This window comes from Tasmannia lanceolata, unplaced genomic scaffold (assembly GCF_043159265.1).
Source record: "Tasmannia lanceolata isolate RefF3 unplaced genomic scaffold, GAP_Taslan_0.1 ptg000015l, whole genome shotgun sequence".
NCBI classification, from domain to species: Eukaryota; Viridiplantae; Streptophyta; class Magnoliopsida; order Canellales; family Winteraceae; genus Tasmannia; species Tasmannia lanceolata.
This window is the reverse complement of record NW_027518692.1, coordinates 33,127,798-33,149,478: the sequence shown is the minus strand read 5'-3', so window position 1 is coordinate 33,149,478 and position 21,681 is coordinate 33,127,798. Positions and strand designations below refer to the sequence as shown.

The 21,681-nt window shown below is 38.7% G+C and overlaps 1 protein-coding gene across 4 annotated transcripts in view; it reads left to right on the top strand.

Moving 5' to 3' along the window:
• The first annotated feature begins 4,313 nt into the window (after positions 1 to 4,313).
• The window catches only part of SIK1 (Protein kinase superfamily protein), a 37,645-nt gene continuing 20,277 nt past the window's right edge, over positions 4,314 to 21,681 (top strand). The window contains exons 1-6 of one of the 4 annotated variants that reach the window (XM_077355169.1): positions 4,314 to 5,123; positions 6,069 to 6,157; positions 6,392 to 6,499; positions 8,735 to 8,842; positions 14,615 to 14,705; positions 19,598 to 19,650. In XM_077355169.1, the coding sequence (XP_077211284.1) occupies positions 4,415 to 5,123; positions 6,069 to 6,157; positions 6,392 to 6,499; positions 8,735 to 8,842; positions 14,615 to 14,705; positions 19,598 to 19,650 (1,158 nt within the window). In that variant the 5' untranslated portion in view covers positions 4,314 to 4,414. The remainder of the gene's footprint in view (positions 5,124 to 6,068; positions 6,158 to 6,391; positions 6,500 to 8,734; positions 8,843 to 14,614; positions 14,706 to 19,597; positions 19,651 to 21,681) is intronic. The other 3 variants (XM_077355167.1, XM_077355168.1, XM_077355171.1) reach the window with 3 other exon arrangements.

Here is a 21,681-nt window from a genome sequence, read left to right as displayed (position 1 = left end):
CTCGATTCTTAGTGAAATTTCTATAATGTTTTCTTCAAAGTTTCATCTCTAATCATGCATGTACATCATCATTGAATAATATAGTTTTACCTGCTAGTGATGAAGGGATTTTTGCTGATAATTGCTTATTAGTCCCTAAGAAAAGCATATTAGCTGAATAGTCCTACTTTTAGAAAATATTTGCTAAAAGGTCCCTAAAACTCACGAACTTCAATCTTCTCCGTTTAAAATTTTAAAATGGCAAATTTACCCCCAACCCATTTAATCAGTTTTAGCGTTTTTCTCATTTCCTTACCAATATTTTCGGAAAAAAACTAGGAACAATATTATCTCTTCCAATATTGACTTTCCCTTTCACATTCTCCCTTCTTCTCCTAAGATTAGAAGCCAATCCCTAGTTCTTATTCCCAAAACAAAAGTTCGGAAAGGAAAAAAAAAATCACATAAAAAAAGATAAGGTAAACCAACCCTATTCAATTTTTCAGTTAGGGACCTTCGGTTTATGATGTTATCCCTCTAAATTAATCAGACAAAATTCCTATAAAAAAAATCCATAGAAATAATTTTCCATTAGAGATATTTCCTTGTAATCCAACCAAGATACGAATTTCTTAGAAAAGTTGGAAACGAAAAATATTCCTAAAATTTATTACTTTATTTATCTACGAAGAAAAAGTAACTCAAACCAACCCTATTTAATTAATTTTAGAGGGATTTCCAAATTATTTAATTCCTAAAATGAGTTTTTGTTGAAGGTTTTTTGACGAGAATATTGGAAGAGATAATATTGTTGCTTATTTCATAGTTTTTTTCCAAAAATATTGGAAGGGAAATTAAAAAACGCTAAAACTGATTAAATGGGCTGGGGGTGACTTTGCCATTTAAAAATTTTAAACGGAGAAAATTGAAGTTCGTGAGTTTTAGGGACCTTTTGGCAAATATTTTCTAAAAGTAGGACAATTCAGCTAATATGCTTTTCTTAGGGACTAATAAACAATTATTTTGCCATGTAGGGACTAATTGGCAAAAAATCAGATCTATAGGATCATGCTAACCCGTCCAAAAGTGGAGGGAAAAAGTGGAAAAAATGGACAAACACTGTTTGTCACAAATTTGCCCATTTTTCCCCTCTATTTTTGAATGGGTTGGGATGATCCTATAGAAAGATAAGGAGGCAACCAGAGCAACTGCTTTAATCCTAAGAAAATCTTAAACAGATCCTTGACTATAGCAGCTATTCGAATCCTCTTGATTTTCTACCATGTAAAACTATCCATATAACTTGATCTAACGACTAGTATCTCAATATAGTGGATTATAGTTGATTGGTAAGGGCCTGTTTGACAACAATGAAAAATTACTCCATGGAATATTGGTGGGCCCAATTGTGAAAGAGGAGCTGAAAAGAAGGGCGGGGGAGAGACATCTTAAGGTAGAGTAGGGGGTTTAGTTGTAAGGGATTTTGAATGTTGCGTGAACTCTTGCGAAATGCCAATGACTGCTTGGGGACTTGGACTTTGAACGCCTAGACTCTCGACTTACTCACCAGAAGCATGAGAAAAACTTAAAAACTACCCTACTTCAAATTGAGTTTTTTTGTACTTGTTCAAGTGTTCCCACTCATGTTCCATGGAATATTTTTCCTGATTGCCAAACATGCCCTAAGATAATTTGTCATTCATGATTTACAATATATGATAATAATAAAAATCTGACTCAGCTAAAAGTCACTTTTAGGGATCGATCCAAACTATCAATTTTAGATTCCACAAGTAGACCCATATGGTCCCGCTCCCTCACTGAACTGACAACATGGTGGATTTTCCAGTGTGTTTCCACGATATCAGGAGATTAGCTAATAGTGATGCACGCGGACAGATTAGCCCGGGTGGGTGTTGGGTGGGCATCGTTGGAGATTTTTTATTTTCTTCTCCCATGAGATTCTTGTGTTTTGTTGCAGTTTTGGTTCTTCTTGTTCACACTCTCTATTGACCATCTCGATCATAAGCCTCCTTCTTCTTTCATCCCTTTAATATAATTTTGTTTACCATTAAAAAAATGGTCTAGGTGGAGTCAATGGCAATGGGCCAGACTTTTGGTTGCCTGTTGGATCAACAGATTTGATCATTTTTTTGGCATTTTTCTTAAATAATAGTAGTTGGCAGTTATGATGCACCTTATACATACTAAGTACTAGTAATATTTTAGGTTCAAATAATAAGATTGTTATAGAATCTGTTAAGAGTTGGAGATGAAAGAGAAAGGGAATTGAGCATATTTGTATGACCCAACTCATTGATTTAAGCTGTTTCAAGTGCACATATCATGCAGTTTTTCTCCTTCAATTCATCCTTTATAAGTATAGAAAAGATATTACTCTGGGATTTGCTAGCCTCCTTCGCAAAAGCACCTTGGTGTTCCGTCGTTAGCAAGTGATGACAGCCATGTCAGATGAATTAAATGAATAAAGCAAAACTGGACATATGCGGCTGTCATTACTTGCAAAGGACGGAGCGTGAAGGTGTTTCTAAGAAGGAGGCTAGCAAATCCCTATTACTTTTTTTCGTTTATTATTTTCTTTTTAAGTGTGGAAAAGTTGTTACTACATTTCCTGGAGAAAATTTCGAGAGCATTCTTAAGCTGCTTTGGATAAAAACCTAATTATATTTCCTAGGGCAGTAGGTCCAACCCTATTCATGGGCTTGGGTGGACCTCGTGGGATCCACCCCCATCAAAACATGAGGCAAAATGGTAGGCCTCACCATATGCAAGGTTTTGGGTAGAGATGGAGGGCCCTACCATATCACAGCCTGAGTTGTATATCTAATGACGTGCCCCAACCATTCCAGTTGTAAAATGATGGGCCTCACCTTATAAAAAATGTGTGGAAAATAATGGGCCTAAGCCATGTTATGCATGAGGTGTAACAAATCTCCCCCTCCCCCGCGAGAATAATTCCAACGAAAAAGTTTTTCAGTAAATATTTTCCATAGACATCGAGCAAATGAAAATGACAAGAGACGCATTTAGGCCCTATTTGTTTTAGATTTTGAGAAGCGATTGTAACTCCAATTGAGCCTAAAATCAGTTTTGGACTAAAAAATCGGTTCTTAATACCCAATACAAAACATAGCCTTAATATATATTATAGATAATGAGAATTTTGAGTCTAATAATCAGTTTTGGACTCAACAATCGGTTCTTAATACCCATGACAAACTTGACCTTAATATATAGGGATTTGATCGGGGCCATGGCAGAAGGCATTTCACGGTTGGGCTGTTGCATGCATTTGAGAGCAGCCACACATGCTCAAATTTGGCAGATTCATTTAGCCCACGTTTGTATACCCATGAGATTTATATTTGAATTTCTCACATTTGCAGTTGAGATCCGGCCATGGTTTTAAATTTCTACAGAAATTTCTAGAAAATGCCATTTTTTATTTTAAAAAATGTTACAAAATTTCGGCCGAAATTTTAGACCAATACCAAATTTCGGCCTGAAATTTTCGTGGGTCTGAAATCGGTACTGGAAACGAAATTTAAAACCTTGGATCCAATTGAGATTTGGATCTGGATCAAATCGTTAATTTTCCAAATCAGCTACAACATTGAAAAAAGATCTGATTTTCAAATCAGTTCTACAAGACATTATTTGAAAATCCATTTGTGGCAATTACCTTCACCCTCGCTGCTCCTCGACTTTGCTGCAGCAGCAAGACGTCCCTCCCTCCCTTCCTCGTACAACATGAGCATGAAGATGATTGACCTATTTTGTATCCAAAACTCAAATCCAAATCCAAATACAAAAACTTGAGGTATCCAAATGCAACCTTAATTAATCTGACACGGCTGCTCTCACACGCAACAGCCAGTCGTGAAATGCCTTCTGCTATGGTCCCTAGCAAATCCCTAACACAAACACACAATCCCTAACACAAACACACACATGCACGCGCGTGCTCTCACACCACATTGTTGGGAGCAACCCCCACGGTTTGGAAGTTATCTGCAATTGAATACAAATTGGGAAACAGATTAAAGAAAAAAACAGTTGCTATTTGAGATAGCTCTTGCACCCACAAGTATTAAAGCATTGGCATGCCAAATCCAAACCAAATTCAGACGGCTGGCTGCCGAGCTTTTATGCAACAACCAAGCATAAATGAAAATATCAAAACATAGGTTGTGCTGATATCAATTCCCTAAATTTATTATTGCTATTTTTATTTTCATTCCCTTTCAATGTAAGCCGGAATAGGATGCCGATTCCCGATTACTTATCCTAACACTCCTAACGCAGGAAAAATTCATTTCTGAGTTCCAGAGTAAAAATTTCTCCTCTCTCTCTCTCTCTCTCTCTCTCTCTCCGCACTTTCGCGCCCGTGGAGAAGAAGACCCGTATTCCCTCCATGGATTTCTCTCCAACCTCCTCTTCCTCCTCTCGCACCCCTCGCAAAACCAGTAAAAAATCCGATATCTTCTCTACCTTCATCATCCATAACGAAGACGAATCAAAACCCTCCGATTCAAAACCCTCAGACATCTACGCCACAATGCTCTACAAAGACTCTCCCGAAGAAGAAGAAGAAGAGGAAGAATCCTCTCTCCCTCCTCTCCTCCAACGCCTCCCTAAAGATTTCGGAATCGTCCTTGACGATGACGAAGAAGACGAAGACGCAGGAGATTTCTCCGGCACCTTTATCGTCAAACCGGACCGATCTGGTCCCACCAAACATTATCTCAACCCCCCATTTTCCAAATCCAGCCCTAGGAAGTTATCCAATCCCTTCGATCCTGTGAAATCTATGGGGTCTAGGTCGAGAGGATCGAGCCCTAAGGAATCATCAATGTTGGGGACTTTTATTAGGAGAACTGGTGGCGGAAGTAGTAGTAGTAGTTTGTATCCTTCTTTTCAAGCTGCAGAGAGTGTGCATTCAAGGTCGTCTTTTGGTGAATTAGGGTTAGGGTCTGTGTCACAGAATGGTAAGGGTAGCTCTTTAGGTTCTTCTCATGTGAATGAGAATCGGCAGGCGCGGAGGAAGATATCGGTGGGTTCGATCCCGGATAGTGTTACTAAGGAGGATCCTACTACTAAGTATGAATTGCTCCATGAACTTGGTGAGTTAAATGTAGATTGATTCAATGATTTTTTTTTTTTTGAAATGCGGAATTTATCTAGGAACCTGGAGCTGCACCTTAAATTTTGGTGTTTTGCTAAGGAGCACTGGAAACTACAACTCAACTCAACTCAACAAGCCTTTGTCCCAAACTAGTTGCGGTCAGCGAGCATTGGAAACTAATGAATTATACATGTTTTGAGACTTAAGAACACATGTTTTGAGACTAATTTACCCATACTTTTATATATGTTTTGAGACTTAAGAACACTCTCTTTTATAATTCATTATAATGTTGGATCTATCAATCAAATAAGATAGATCGTAAAGAAGAGCCAATCGGTGAATTTCATTATGCCCCTTCTAAGATCGTTCTATTTCAGTTGGTACCTCATATATGTATATAAACGATATGGATACAGTAAATGACTAACGAATGTTTTGAAATTATTTTATGAAAACATGTGTAAAATTATGTTTCCAATGCTCCTTAACCTAGGGCACTCATTACAAATCCCTAAATTTTATTAAGGGTTATGCTTAGGGCACTCGTTATGGTGCACTGGAAATGTGATTTTACAATCATTTTACACATGTATTCATGCTTCTACACAAGTTTTGAGATTGTTATATCAAAAAATGTGTAAAGTCACATTTCCAATGCACCTTAGGGCACACGTTAGCAAAACCCTTTTATTATAAGAATAAAAGATACAAGAGAAGGACATAAAACTCTGCCTCTAACCCATAATACAAGAAAAATAAGACAGTAAATCCTCTTCCTCCAAAAAGAAACAACATTATTTATTGCGTATATAAAGAATACACAGTTGGTCGCATCTAGCTGTTCCTCTGGAGTTCTTGGGTAGGCTGGTCCAATCCCAAAAGTTTGGATTTTTAGTTGAATTTTGTTTTGAGATGAGCTTGATTGTGGAGGAAATGGCAGGGAAGGGCTCGTATGGATCTGTATACAAAGCTAGAGACATAAAGACATCGGAGCTGGTCGCCATCAAAGTGATATCTTTGTCTGAAGGGGTTCGTCCTCTGTGTCTGTGCCCCTCACTTTCTCATTATTTTTTATGAATTTGATTGGGTCGAGAAAACTTTGGCTATTCTTATTCTGTACAATGACGTGTCATGTGTACATGCGTGTGGGCATTTTATGTAAATTGCCATTTGATAAATATCATGTTAAGAGTGTAGGTTAGAGAAGGCCTCAACGATTCTACACTCTTGCTTACATATATGAAGTGCGCGTTTTTTGATCAGGACGAGGAATACGAAGAAATTCGTGGCGAAATTGAGACATTGCAACAGTGCAGTCATCCGAATGTGGTTCGCTATCTCGGAAGCTATCAAGGAGAAGAATACCTTTGGGTAAATGAACAAATGCAACAGACTTTAATTGCACACTTTTCAAATTCTGGTTAATATAATTTGTTCCATGTTTCCTTTGAGTAGTTTCTTTTCCACTTTTAATATATTAAGTGCGGTTTCTATTTGACCTTATCAGTGTGGCTTACTTTGTTGTTTCAACTTGATATTTGTTGATTTTTTTTTCTTTGTTTCCTAGTTTTATAATATTTGCACGTGGGTTTAGTGTCAAGGGAAAGAACAACTAGGAAAGCTTTCAGGAAGTGATTGAAGGTTTCAAATTAGTATGGGGCTAAGTGATTAAGAAAGAAAGGCTTTTCATTTTTGTTCACTGGTTAAACCTGAAGTCATATACAATTATTGAAGCACAACAACCTTGGACCAAAGTGATCCCTTTTTTTTTTAATGGTGAAATTTTATTAAAAAAAAGGTGGGACCACGACCGAGACAGTCATGCGGACAGAGAAAAAAAAACCCACTGCAAGGGCATCAATGCTCAAGGAGGTAAGGAATAAAAAACCTCAAACGCCTATCTATACGCTTCAGCCCGAGCTAGACGGTCTACCTCTCCATTTGCCGATCTCCTGACGCGGTGGAAGCGAACTGAATGACGTTCACAGGGTCCAAGATCTCATCAATAAACTCTGACAATCTCCCTAGGTGGGGAGATCTCCCATCCAGCTATCTGATAACATTGACAGCATCTCCCTCAACGATAGGATTAGCCATATCTCTGCTCCCCATCAATCTAAGGCCTTGGAGGATCACCCTCACTTCTGCATTAATAGAATCCTTGACTTCGATCGGCCAGAGAAGGCCCACTTGGTAAAACCATTATCATCTCTAAGAACACCTCCAATTCCTGCCGGCCCTGGATTACCCAAGCTCGAACCATCAAAGTTTAACTTCAACTATCCAGGGTCGGGGGAGATCTATCTGGGAACGACGATCTCCTCACGGTCGTTACTGCAACAAATCTCCTTCTGGCACCGTCTAATATCTGTGGCCGAATACTAGTTGAAGGTAGGACGGACTTTACTCCATGATATCGATATGATCCTTGAAATAGAAAAGAATGCAATTTTAACTACATTCTTAAAAGGGCGAGCATTCCTCTCTTCCAAAGGACCCAGATAGCAGGCAACAAGACAAGCTTGCATAAAATTATACCCTTGCTGGGCCACGATGCAAAAAAACTAGCTGTCTAGGAGCTTGGAAATTTTAGAATTTCGAACAACTCTTGAATTTTGGCCGAAACCTCTCTAGCACACCTGCAATGGAGCAGTATGCGGTCCACAGACTCACTGTACCCACACAAAGGGCACAATGGCCAATAATAAGCTTGTTACAATGGCAAGGGTATAGCCCGGATCTTGTTTTGGAAAGCTGTCCACCCGAACACGCATACTCTAGGTGGGGTTGGAATGCTGCAAGGGAGGGGAAGAAGAAGCAAGGTGGAGATAGAACGACTTCACTGAGAACAGTCCAGAGGCATTCAAGATCAAAAGATTCAAAACCCTTTTATCTCTACCTGTTTTCTTGATGTAGTAAGACTCCAAAAGGTGAATTAAAGAGGTAACCCTGTCCACTTCCCAGTCAAAAGAGTTTCATCTAAATTCAATTTTCCACAAGTTTGTCTCCTCTCGCAAAACAATCCTTCATGAAAGCTTAGGCCTTTCCACCTTGGTTAGATCTTGTGGTGCAATCTACTACTTGGAATCCACACAGGATAGTGAAGTTTGCAGAAGAGTAGAAAAATAATCAGAACCAATAAATCCTGTATAACTGAATTTTTTTTCATCTTGTTGACTGAAAGCAAGGTAAAACTAAAATAAAGTTGCATTCCTATTTTTAAAAAGCTAGTGCTCAAATCCCGGCTGATATTTTGAGTCTGATATTCAAATTTTTGAATGCTAATCAGAATATAAGATGAAATAAAACCTTCACTTGGATCAAAGTACAAATGATAAAACATTTTTCACTTTTCAGAATGACATGATTTTTATTTCATTCGATGTATAAATTTTCTGTCCATGTGTACTTAATCGCTGGTTTTTGAAACCAGAATTTTCTAAATATTGTTCAGAATTATTTATGAATTATGACGCTTTCCCCGAAAATGAGTTTCTATTTTTTGACCCTATAGGTTTAAAAGTCTCTAACTTTCTTAAGTACATTACATGGTAAAGGTAATAAATTTTTTCATAGCATTACTAATGTTGAATTTCGTGTTGGCAGATTGTAATGGAGTATTGTGGGGGTGGAAGTGTCGCTGATTTGATGAACATTACTGATGAGCCTCTAGAGGAGTATCAGATAGCTTATATTTGCAAAGAGGCTTTGAAGGTAAAATCTTGTTCTATTGAATAGTCTAATCTGGAGCGTCATTCATGGCAAGCTAGAGAATGTTGATCCTCAACAAATTATTTTCTTGACTATATCAATGGGAATTACTTCAGATTTTTTTTTTGTTATTTATGTTATAGTTCATAACTTTCTGACTGTTTAAAAACACAGTTCATGCAAGATATTTTGCATGTATGGAAGCTGATGGAAGGCAGACAATTCTTGATGAACTTATGAAATATTAAAATGGAAACTAGAAGAATGGACATACTAATCCATGCCAATATTGTGCGAACAATGCTAAAACATTCCCTTTGTGCAATGCAAAGGTTTTCTCATTGCCGAAAAAAAAAAAAAGTGTAATTAACCTCCCTGGATTACAGAATCTTCTTGTTTGTCATTGCTTAAAGCCACTCTCGTTTGAATCTCCTTGTTCGTCATGGTTGACAGCCCTCTTTTAGTTTTGATGAAGAGGTATACATCATGGTCTTAAATTTAGACCAAAATCTGGTCCGAAATTTCGGTCGAGAACGAAACTGAAATTGATAATATACTCGAAACCATTGTTTATTTCGGCCGAAATTTCAAAATTTTGTTTATCCCGAAATTTAAGGGATTTCATTTCACCCAAAAAATCTGGATTTTGATAATTATTTAATATTTTCTCGAAATTTTATAGGAGATAAAATAGCCGTGTTTTGTATTGTTGGATTTCAGTTTCGTAGAGGACCGAAACACATTCCGAAACAAAAGATTGAAACCATGGCATACACTATGAACAAAACTAAAGCAAATAACTACATGTAATACCTAAGGAACGCATTCTAAAATAACCCTTGTCTTTTTTTTTTCAAAAAAGTTATCCTATTATTGGTGATAGGTTGGTTGGTTAGCCCTTTGACCTGGTCAACTTATGGGATTGTCTTAATTTTGACTTATCGGCCTTTATTTATTTTAGTTATTATTATATTTACACAAAAGCATGACTAGCTATTTCTTTTCTTTTCTTTTGATCCTTTTTATCTGGAGCCAATAGGCATATCAAAGTCATGGTTCGGTTTTTGCTCTTTCTATACATCCAAGTTATTCCAATTCGTTACGATATTATGTACCGCTAAGAAATGACTTGATTTGCATCCCAATTGACTGACGAATTTTCTGAAATCTGATATTGAATTGATAGCAAGTGTCTATATTATGGCCTATCTATCCTCTTAGCTGTGATGTAGGACCGGGAAGGGAAAGAGAAGAAAGGGGAGAACAGAGAAGAAGAAGAGAATAGGAGAAGAAGAGGAGAGAGGGAAGAATAGAAGAAGAATAGGTGAAGAATAGAGGAGAAATAGGAGAAGAAGTCTTGGGGGAGAAGAGGAGAGGAAATTAGAGGGGAGAATCTCAATCAATCATTAATCATCCAAAACTTCTTGAAGTTCCATACATGAGGCCTACATACTTAAAATTCCATGGAAAATAAAAACCTTAAAACTAAAATATGAAAATAAAATCTTAGAAACTAAATAACATGGAAAACTAAGAATTTGTAAATAAATACTAATGGGCAAATATGCCATTTATTCGGCCTGCTATCCGCATCATTCTCCCCCTCTTGAAAAGAACTTGCCCTCAAGTTCTAATCCGCCTGAATCAAATATGTACACGACCCACTCAAACAGTAGGAGTCATAATCCGTCAAAAGAACTCATGATGTCTACTGCTCGCGGCAATCGTGAGAGTAGCCTGATATGCCCGCGGAGCGAGAGGGAAGAAATTGCCCACGCAGAATCATAAGAACACAAACTGCGCATGAGAAGGAAACCGAATGGTAAGATAGTAGGAGTCATAATCCGTCAAAAGAACTCGTGATGTCTAATGCTCATGACAATTGTAAGAGTAGCCTGATATGCTCGCGGATAGGGGTGCAACTTGGGCGGGCTCAACCCGAACCCGTCGGGTTCAACCCGGGAAAAAGTCGGGTTGGGTTGAGTTCGAGTCGGGTTCGGGTCGGGTTCGTGTTGAGGGCTTGGGCAACCCGACCCGAGTTTAATACGACATTTTTAATAATTTTTATATTTTTTAAGATTAAAATCTTGGGTTGGGTCGGGTTTGGTCAGGTTGAAATTGGGTTGGGTCGGGTTCGGGTTGGCAAAAAGGGTTCCTCGGGTTGGGTCGGGTTGAACCTCGTCGGGTTGGAACTCGCGTTGGGTTCGGGTTGAGTAAGTGATTGGTCGGGTCGGGTTTGGGTTGGCCTGAATAAATTGCCCACGTAGAATCATAAGAACACAAACTGCGTATGAGAAGGAAACTGAATGGGAAGATAATAACGTACTCTTCCTAGATCGGTGTGATCGACATGACAACTATGGGCAGTAACAATCTATGACCATCCTCTAAAAGATCAACACAAATAAGCCAATCGGTGGGCATCTTATGTGGCTTGGTGACGTTCGACTGATAATCCTCCTGATGATCATCATATGTACTGAAATCCTTGGTCTCAACCTACACAATCATGTTGATCGGAGCATCCTCAATGAACTGTGCTCGTGTAATGATATGGAATCGGCATCCTCAATGAACTGTTCGTGCTTTGCATGCTTTGGCAATGCCTCATCAGTCACTGGACTCTCTAGCTCTATATCTTCCATCTCTGATTCTGTATCTGCTATCATGGACTCTGTATCTGACATAATCTCGGGCTCAACAACTATAATGGTCTCATACACAATGTCAGCTGGATCATCATGCGGTTCTCAGTAGTGTTAGCAAATCCTTTCTTCCTTTGTGAGAACTAATATCATCAATAGGTGGTGGGGGAGAAGAAATAGCTAAGTGGCTCTGCAAATCCATCTCACGGATGCGACACGCTAGATATTTGTTCGCTGCTTCAATTTCGGCTTTTTGTTTACGTCGAGCGGCTTCTTCACGCATCATTCTTTATTTATACGTTGCTCGTTCACGTATTAACCTCTGTACTGATATGCATAAATCCTCATGAACTCATAACGAATCTCATCCCATAGAGGGAATGGTGGCTTGCCCAAGTTATTGCGCTCGAGCACAAAGAATATCCATTTCGACCTGGCGTCGCTGCATATTGTATCCTTTGACTCGACGAATAGTTATTTGATGATCATAACCATAGTACTTATGGTATGCATCAAGTGCTTTGATCCATTCTAGAAACGCATCCTTGAAATTTCCATAGGGATAGTAGTAGTCATCATAACCATAGAAATATGGAACATGTGGTGAAAAAATATCGATGCCCGTATGTTTCAATATATGGAACAACTAGAGGAGCCATTGTGATCGGTGTCGAAAAATGAAATCAACCGTCAGATATATTTGTCATGTCAAATGGAACACAATGCTTTTCGCAGATCTCAGTTCGGACTCCTGGATGGCCTGGATCGGTGGTCGGACCAAAATTGACGGATGATGGAAGCTGGTCGAAGTAGTGCTTGCACTCGCTGTTGGCTGCTGAAAGTGGGCTCGCTAGGCTCCTCAAGTTGACACGAACAACTTTCCTGTTGACGACGAGATAAAATTCCCATCGGAAATGACGTAGATGAAGAGAGAGAAAATGAGATGGAGAGATGGGAGAGAAAGTGTAGAGAGAGAGAGTGAAACTAGAGATGGAGAGTGAGATGAGAGAGAAATGAGAGAGAGAAAGAGTGATTTTCTCTCTCTTTTTTTTCCCTTTTTTCCCTCTTTTTCCTTTTCCTTTCTTCTTTTTTTCCTTTCTTTCTTTCTCTAGTTACGGCAACTACTCTTGCGGAACAGATTTTTTTGCTCAATTAGTAAAGGGGGGTGGTCTAAGGGAAAAAGGTGGGGGGATGATTTCCTTTTACAAAGACTTAAAGAAAGTGGAGGGTTGCCTTGAGGAAGAAAAGGGGGGTCGAAATCTGTTTTTATAAGCTATTTAATATGTAAAGGGTGCCCAAGGGAAGAAAAGGGGGTGTTGAATTGACTTTAACTAAAAAGGTAAGCTTACCATTTTAGAAATAGAGTCGTCTCCGACTCTACTCCTCCAAATAAGACAGCGGGGTAGAGGCAGTGGTGCACGGAGCACAGCTCTTGTTCTGACGAGGTGGTACGACGGCTCCGGCGGCGGTGGTTCAAACGGCGGCGGCCAAAGCTCCGACGAGGTGGTGGTGGAAGAAGAAAAATCAAGGCTAGGGTTAGGGTTACAAGTTAGGAGAAGGGGATGGGTTTAGGCTTGCTGTTCGGCGATATGGTAAGGGTCTCACGTGTGGCACAGGAAAGTGGGTCTGAAGGGGGATATAGAGACTGGTTTTGGAGCCTTTGGACTGGTTTTGAAGGGTTAGGGTTTGGGCTGGAATTAAAAATGGTTTTAGGGATTTGAAGGTGAGGGAGAGCCTTGGCGCAACGGTAAGGTTGCTCCATTGTGACCTGGTAGTCACGGGTTTGAGTCACGGAAACAGCCTCTCTGCAAAACAGGAGTAAGGTTGCGTACATCTAGCCCTCCCCAGACCCCGCAATGGCGGGAGCCTCGTGCACTGGGCCACCCTTTTCTTTTTAGGGATTTGAAGGTATATGGAGGCTGGTTTGTAGGACTTTTCTACATGTTTTATGGGGCAGGTAGAAGCTGAAAATACGAGTGAAGAGGTGAGCTTTCGGCTAGGAATCTTGAAGATGAAGGGCTGATTTGTAAGAGGGAAACAAGACTTAAACCTGAGAACTGGTTTGCGTCATGGTTTTAAATTTCGGCCGAAACGTTTCGTTTCGGCCGAAATATTTCGTTTCGGCCGAAATATTTCGGTTTCGGCCGAAATATTTCGGTTTCGGTGGAAACCGAAACGAAATTCACTGTGAGTCGGAAAAGTACCAAACTTCGCCGAAACGTTTCGGAAATTTCGGCCGAAACGTTTCGTTTCGGTAAAATTTCGGTGAAATTTCGGAAATTTCGGTGAAGTTTCGGAAATTTCGGTGAAACGTTTCGGAAATTTCGGTGAAACGTTTCGGTGAAGTACAAAATTTCGGTGAAATTTCGGAAATTTCGGTGAAACGTTTCGGAAATTTCCAAAATTTCACCAAAATTTCGGTGAAATTTTTACAAGATTTCGTCCGAAATTTCGTTCCGAAACCGAAACGTTTCGGTTTCGGTGATGACCGAAACCGAAACCGAAACCGAGATTTAAAACCTTGGTTTGCGTGCAAACAAGCCTGCAAGTAAGGCTCGGGCTTGGAATATTTCCGCGGCAAATTGACGCAAGCAAGGAGTTGCTTCCTGATGGTGGTGGCATTGGGGCTGATTTTTGTTAAGGGAATCCTGTCGCAAAAACCCGGACAGATCTTTGAGGCTCTGCAGCAAAGATCTTGGGCGGAACTTGAAGGTAGCCGACGACTGAAGCTGTAACTTCGATCTTTTGCTTTGATACCAAATTGATGTAGGACCGAGAAGGGAAATAGAAGAAAGAGAAGAATAGAAGAAGAAGAGGGGAGGAATAGAGGAGAAATAGGAAGTCTTGGGGGGAGAAGAGAGGAAATTAGAAGGGAGAATCTCAATCAATCAATAATCATCCAAAACTTCTTGCAGTTCCATACATGAGGCCTATATATAGGCAATGGACATAAAATTACATGGAAAATAAAAGCCCTACAACTAAAATATGAATATAAAATCTTAGAAACTAAATAACATGGAAAACTAAGAACATGTAAATAAATACTAATGGGCAAATATGCCACTTATTTGACCTACTATCCGCATCAAGTTGCCTAATTGTTAATTAAGAGTTTATTTTGTTGTAGGGTCTGTCTTATTTGCACTCAATTTTCAAGGTCCATAGAGACATTAAGGGTGGTAATATCTTGCTTACTGAACAAGGAGAGGTAAAGTTGGGTGAGTCCATTTCAGCATTCTCAATCTACTTTTTGTAGTTGTTGATAGAGAAAATGATTATTTTTGAACCACTATTCAAATATTTCATGAAGAATTTAAATTGTTATTGCTGCTAAGTCTTCATCTTAACCACTTCAGATTCCACATGCTTAGAACAATTTTGAAGCTGTCATATATTTCTCCTACTACGTATATGTTCCTTGTTGGCATATGGGTAAACTCTTTAGGTTAAACTTATATTTCTTTTACTTGTATGTTTTTCTTTTTTGCAAAAAGAAAATTTATCTAGGAACCCGGGCTGGCACCTTAAATTTTATTCATGAATAAAAGAAATGCAAGAGACATGCCGTCCTACCTCTAGACCTGAAAAAGAAAGACAATTACTTCCGACAGATGCTTGGGAGAGCATCACATCTAATCGCTCCCGGGCCCTAATGGGTATCTCATTCCTTTGACTACAAACTATAATACATCTTATATCAAAGCGTAATTGGCCAAAGAGTCGGCAACTTGATTAGCTTCTCTATAAGTATGAGACATCCGAGGCCTCAACTCTGCAATCAAAGATTTCAATTCCTGCCAATATATTTTGATGGGCCATGACAGTTCTTTATTGTCATTTAGTATATCAATTAATAGCTTGTTCCCAGATTCAGTCCAAATCTTGATGAGATCAAGAGCTTTGCAATATCTAAGGCCATCCATCATTCTCCTAGTTTCTGCCAGCATGTTAGTACCTGTATTATAAAAATGAGAATAGGCAAAAATCAGCTTACCCTTATAATTTCTCAATACTCATCCACCACATGATATGCGAAGGTAAACAAATTCAGAGGCCGTCCTCGACCAAGCCACCATTCAAGTGGCATTTTAGACTTAGAGAACATAGCATGAATACGCTGAAAATGAACTGAACTAGTATGATCTAGGCGACTTATCACCGGAGCCGGAGCCTGAGCCTTCCCCTGCCTCGTTGGGGGTGGTGGCAGCGGCCCTTCGACTTCGAGACCACTCCAGAAAGTATCATGGTACGTCGTCCTCCCCTGAAATGGAACGTCGAATGCTGGAGCAAGAACTAGCATTCAAGTCGATCTCTTATGACCAGAGCGGTTGTTCGTATTTCATTTTCCTTGCCTTTAGCATTCCCATCTGCATTTTATTTAAACTCATCAACCCTTGGATTTTCCTAGCATACATGAAAAAACCTTGAAATGGACCCTCACATTGGAGAAATATTAATTTTGCTAAGGGCCCATATTTCCCAACCATGGAATTCAAGAATATTAGTAAAGGATTTAGCAAGTGAGCTAGCCCAAACCTTGACTTCCTTAATAATCCATCCATTCGTCTTATGTATCATTCTTTCCATATTTCTCAAACTATGAATGATGAAATTATCTTTATGACTAAACTGAAAATAAACTTTCTTCTTCTCCTGGCTAACTCAAACTATTGAAGGAGACACAATGATAGGCTGGTTTTGCATTACCACTCACGCTTGCTCCATTTGGTAGCTATTGTTATTATTAACCAGCGACCAGAGTTCGAGTCTTGGGTGTTCAAAGTCTACAATAGGCTGGTTTTGCATTTAGGGGACACCAAGGAGGGTTGCAAAGCGGCCCCACATACCCCTAGCCATGTCGCTGTCTACAAGGATGTGGTCAAGAATTTCTTCTCTAAGCGATGAGCAACACACACATAGCTGGAAGTGTAACAATACCTTTCAGCCTACTATCAACAGTAATCGCATTTCAAAAAACTTTCTATATGAAACATCCTATTTTGGGTGGAAGATCTCTTCATGTGGATGACAACCATCTTTGTTTCGACTTCTCTCTAACCGCGTTCCAAGCTGATCTAGTTGAGAAAAGACCCGAGGAGTTTGGACTTTGGAGTCATAACAATCTCATCTTCTTTGTCAGTCAATTTGACTCACCTTTATGTCATTGATAACTTATTGATGTATGCTATTCTTAGACTCGTTTAGCACCCTGTTTCCATGCTCATTTATAACCTCCTTTACTTGAAGCTTTAGGTTCACTTCAATTTGGTTATAGGCATTATTGTTAATGGGGCAATTGCCAATCCATTTATCAGCTCAAAAAGCAACTTCTCCCTTACCAGTAATCCAACAACAGTTGTTACACCTCTTTTAGACTACTTGTATGTTTAAATTACTCCATTGAATCTCTTATAGCTTTGGAAATCTCTAGTTCAATTTCTTCGGAAAAAGGTTTTCGTTACTGCATTGTAATGGGAGAAGAGAAAGAAATTGCATGTATTATCCTTTTTTGGGAACAATATAGCATGTATTAACTTACGACACGTGTAACTGACTAAGCATCAAGGGTACATATTGGATATTGTATACACTAAATCTCATAGTTACCGGAAAATTCCTAGTTGGATGGGAAGCTTGCTTCAAAACCTAATTTCTCTCTTCCCAAATTTAGGGGAAGCACGCTTCACGTTTCTTCTTAGTTATGAGTACACTTTTTATTTAGGTGATTTTTTCTTCCTAAATGAATATTTTTTCCTTTCAACAATGCTGAAGGAGCGTATTTAAAAAATTGCATTTACAACTTGAAAACTCATCTTAAGTTTCAAATGAAAATTATGCTGATCTTTTCCCATAAACTTAATATTAAATATACATGAATAATACATGTGAAACTGTAAATTCCTAAAAGTTGTAATTCGAATTAGTCACAAAGTCTTCTTTTGTACTTGTGATCCTTACCTATATTAACCATTCATCTCTGGCCTACTACAATCCTACTCTTTCTATGTTCTTGTCCTCTTCATGTGGTGACAATTTCCTGCATGAAACTTGGACCCCTATGATGGGCCATATTGTGCTTTCCGCAATTGAAAACAGTGAGACCTTACTGTACACATTTTGGAAGTGATAATATAGTTCTTCTCATAAATGGATGAAATCTTTCTGTTGCTTCCGACCTTTTGTCAGGCCTGCATCGAGAACATTCACGACTTAGAATCAACTATTAAATGTAAGTCCCATTTCATGTTTGGAGGGAAGCAAACATTGTTGCTAATCAACTTGCCAAAGAAAGAGTATTGAGAGAGACGCTATCTGTTGGAGGTGAATCATATTTGTAATCTGTTGGGATTTTCTGCTTCTGTTTCTAATGTTGCTTTCATTCACGACTTAGAATCAACTATTAAATGTAAGTCCCATTTCATGTTTGGAGGGAAGCAAACACTGTTGCTGATCAACTTGCCAAGGAAAGAGTATTGAGAGAGACGCTATCTGTTGGAGGTGAATCATATTTGTAATCTGTTGGGATTTTCTGCTTCTGTTTCTAATGTTGCTTTCATGCATATTCTGATCATCTTGTTCATTGCTTGTTCTTGCTTTGGCGGGTCCGCAGGTGTTAAACATGCTATAGGAGCACATAGAAACCATGAATCATATTTACAAGTTTCCTTGGGACTAATACATCGAATTTAGGGAGAATATCAAGAAGCAAATCGACCCCCATTGCTTGTTTCTCATTTCCTATCATTTTGGTTGAGTCTTGTCTTGTTTTTCATGTATGGCTGGTGTCAGTATAGGAGGGAAATCTCTATAGGTGATGATGCAGATAATGAATTGGAGTTGTGGAGTCAGGAACTTTTGGAGGTGAGCAATCACGTAGATCTGGTTTTGGAGAAGAAAACCACAAAATTTATGGTTCTTCTCTATAGTATTTGGTCTAGTAGAGGAACAACCCATCAACCAGGGGTACGTGGGTTGAGAGAAGAAGAATTCTGCAAGATCAATGAGATGTGGTGTTTGACGGTTCTAACTCGAGGATGGATTCTCTCCTACCGGTAGTGACTGTCATGCAGAGGAGGATAACATTGTTGAGAAAAGGACCAAATGCAGTGGACCTTAACGAATGGGGTTCAAACTGAGCCACATGAGGACACTATCATGGCATCATGCAACATCATCCAGTGGGTCCTTACTCCTTGGGGGTCCAATCAGTCCATAAAATTAGAAGAAAAGGCCATTTGCATTTTTTAGGCTAGTTATAACTTGCAGAATTTTTAATGCCTCCTTTTTTTTGGAATATATTCTTAATGCCTCCTTTGATAGCTCTCAAACTTCTCTCTACAATTAGCCATATACCAATGCTTTATTGGTTTTTTTGGACTTACCATAAGGTTTTATATGATACTTTGTGCAATTATTTTATTATTATTTTTTGAAAATGCCATACATCTTTTACTGGAAGCTTATGAACTTTGTTTAATGGAATGATCAATTCTGAGCAGTTTGAAGTCTAGTTTCTGTTTTCTTGTCTATTTCTTTCAATTGTGTGGATGGATCTAGACATTTGGTTTTTTCTTTGTCAAGCTTTACCACCTTTTGGTATGATATTTTCAGAACTTGTTTATGCTTTGTGGCATTGAATCTTTTCATAATCTATCCATGGGGTGGATACTTAAGATGTCAAATGATATATTTTTTGCATTATGATATTGTAGCATATAATCAAGGTTTTAAATTTCGGTCCTATCCGAAACCGAAATTTTAGCCAAAATCCCTAAATTTCGGGCGAAATTCGGTAATGGGCGCTCGAAATGTCGTTTTTTGGGCCGAATTTTCTGTAATTTCGGCTAAAATTCTGTACAGGAATAAAAAATTAATATTTTGTCTTAAATTTTGCCGAAATTTCGACTGAAATTTGGTTCGTTTCGGGAATTTCGGTTTCGGAACAATTCGGTTTCAGTGTTAACCGAAATCTGAAATTTCGGTCAAAATTTAAAACCTTGCTTATAATATGGTTGTTTTATTTTATTGCGCTGACAATTTATTACGCTTTTCTTTCTTGTAATTGACTTAAACATACTGACTTGGGAAATATGTTGTATCGTGACGATAGGTGATTTTGGCGTTGCGGCTCAACTGACCAAGACAATGTCAAAACGCAACACGGTATTTTTTTCTTGGTTAATTGATATTTGTAAATTTTACCCCGACTGATTTTCGTGTTCTTTCATTTTTTCATAGTGTAAAGTTATCTCCAACAGACTGGAAAGTCAGTAACTTTTATAGCAATTATCTTCTTTTTAGTAACAGTTTTAAACAAAAGAAAATATACACACAGGGAAGGCAAGTTAAAGCTGCAACAGATTTTTGCCTTCAAATTTCCTTATTTGCTCAACTTCTTAATTTTACTTCATCGATTTGCAACACCTTGAGCATGGTTTAAATTTCCTCGAAATGACCGAAATATTTCCATTTCCATCCCCACCGAAACGAAATCTACATGATTTTCTTTTCCTTCCGTCGTTATTTCCCCAAAATTTTAACCGAAATTCAAACAACGGGAGATTAGATCTCATAGAGTTCAATTCCCGTTCTCAACCCATGACCAATAATGAGCCTATGGAGTCTTCTATTCTTTCTTCTGGAATCGATTTACAAGAATTTTAAATTTTTTCAGGGGGGGGCACAATGATTGGAAAGCAAATAAAATAAAATGGAGAGGTGTTATTATTTGCACTTCATTTCATTAATATAGAGAATGATACTTGGAGGTGAGACTGGTCTTTATACTTTATTACACTGTACTTATTTATTTACTTTACAGATTCAGACATGTGCGACACCTCATGTCACTAGGTGTTCGATGGGATTAAGCAATTATGGAAGGCTTTCTTGCTTATGCGATGGTTTATAAATATGTATTTGTGCCTATTCTAGCATTTCCCAAAGTTCCATCTTAAAATTTCATCATTTTCATATGTTTTTAAAAGATAAAAAAATTTCATCATTTGCATATGTTTCACTACGTTTCCGTGATTTTACAAGATTTCCACCGAAATTTCCATCAAAACTGAAATGTTTCTGTTTCCATGCTGACTGCATGGTTTTAAATTTCGGCCGAAACGTTTCGTTTCGGCCGAAATATTTCGTTTCGGCCGAAATATTTCGTTTCGGCTGAAATATTTCGGTTTCGGTGGAAACCGAAACGAAATTCACTGTGAGTCGGAAAAGTACCAAACTTCGCCGAAACGTTTCGGAAATTTCGGCCGAAACGTTTCGTTTCGGTAAAATTTCGGTGAAATTTCGGAAATTTCGGTGAAGTTTCGGAAATTTCGGTGAAACGTTTCGGAAATTTCGGTGAAACGTTTCGGTGAAGTACAAAATTTCGGTGAAATTTCGGTGAAACGTTTCGGAAATTTCCAAAATTTCACCGAAATTTCGGTGAAATTTTTACAAGATTTCGTCCGAAATTTCGTTCCGAAACCGAAACGTTTCGGTTTCGGTGATGACCGAAACCGAAACCGAAACCGAGATTTAAAACCTTGGCTGACTGAAACCGAACTTGAAAACCATGACCTTGAGCTGCAAAATGGTTAGACTTCATGCACACAAAGTTGCAAATTTTGGGGCCGAATTTGGAACTGCTAACTCTCACCTTTCTTAAGATGGTGAGACTTGGGATGAGGGATAAGACAAACAAATATTCGTGGAAATTAGTTAGGGTGTGAATTGGCTTTTCCTATTTAAGGGGCAGGGAAATTCTCAAAAGGTGAGAGATAATAGTCTCACCCTTGGAGAATGAAGTTAGCAGCTCTCTCACGCAAGCATACACGCAGACGAGTTTGTTTGATGTCTGCTAGGTTGAGTTTGTTTCCACCAAACAAGGATAACACCCTTCACTTTCATGGTCACAAACTTAACCTTCTTGCCCTCATGGAGTTATTTCGATTCAAAGGAGTGTTCAACGCTATTGAGCAACTTGAGGTATTCGTCGGGGTCGAGGTGACCCTTAAAATCCCCGACATCAACCCTAATGCCGAAGTCACTTGGTGGCTCAAAAGAGAAAAACATGAGGTGGGGGAGAAGAGAAAAGAAGAAAATGGAAAAGAAGAGAAGGAGAAGAGAGGAGAGAAGGAAAGAAGAGGAGGAGGAGGAGAGAAAGGAGAGAGAAGTATAGGGAGATGAAGAAGAAAGAAA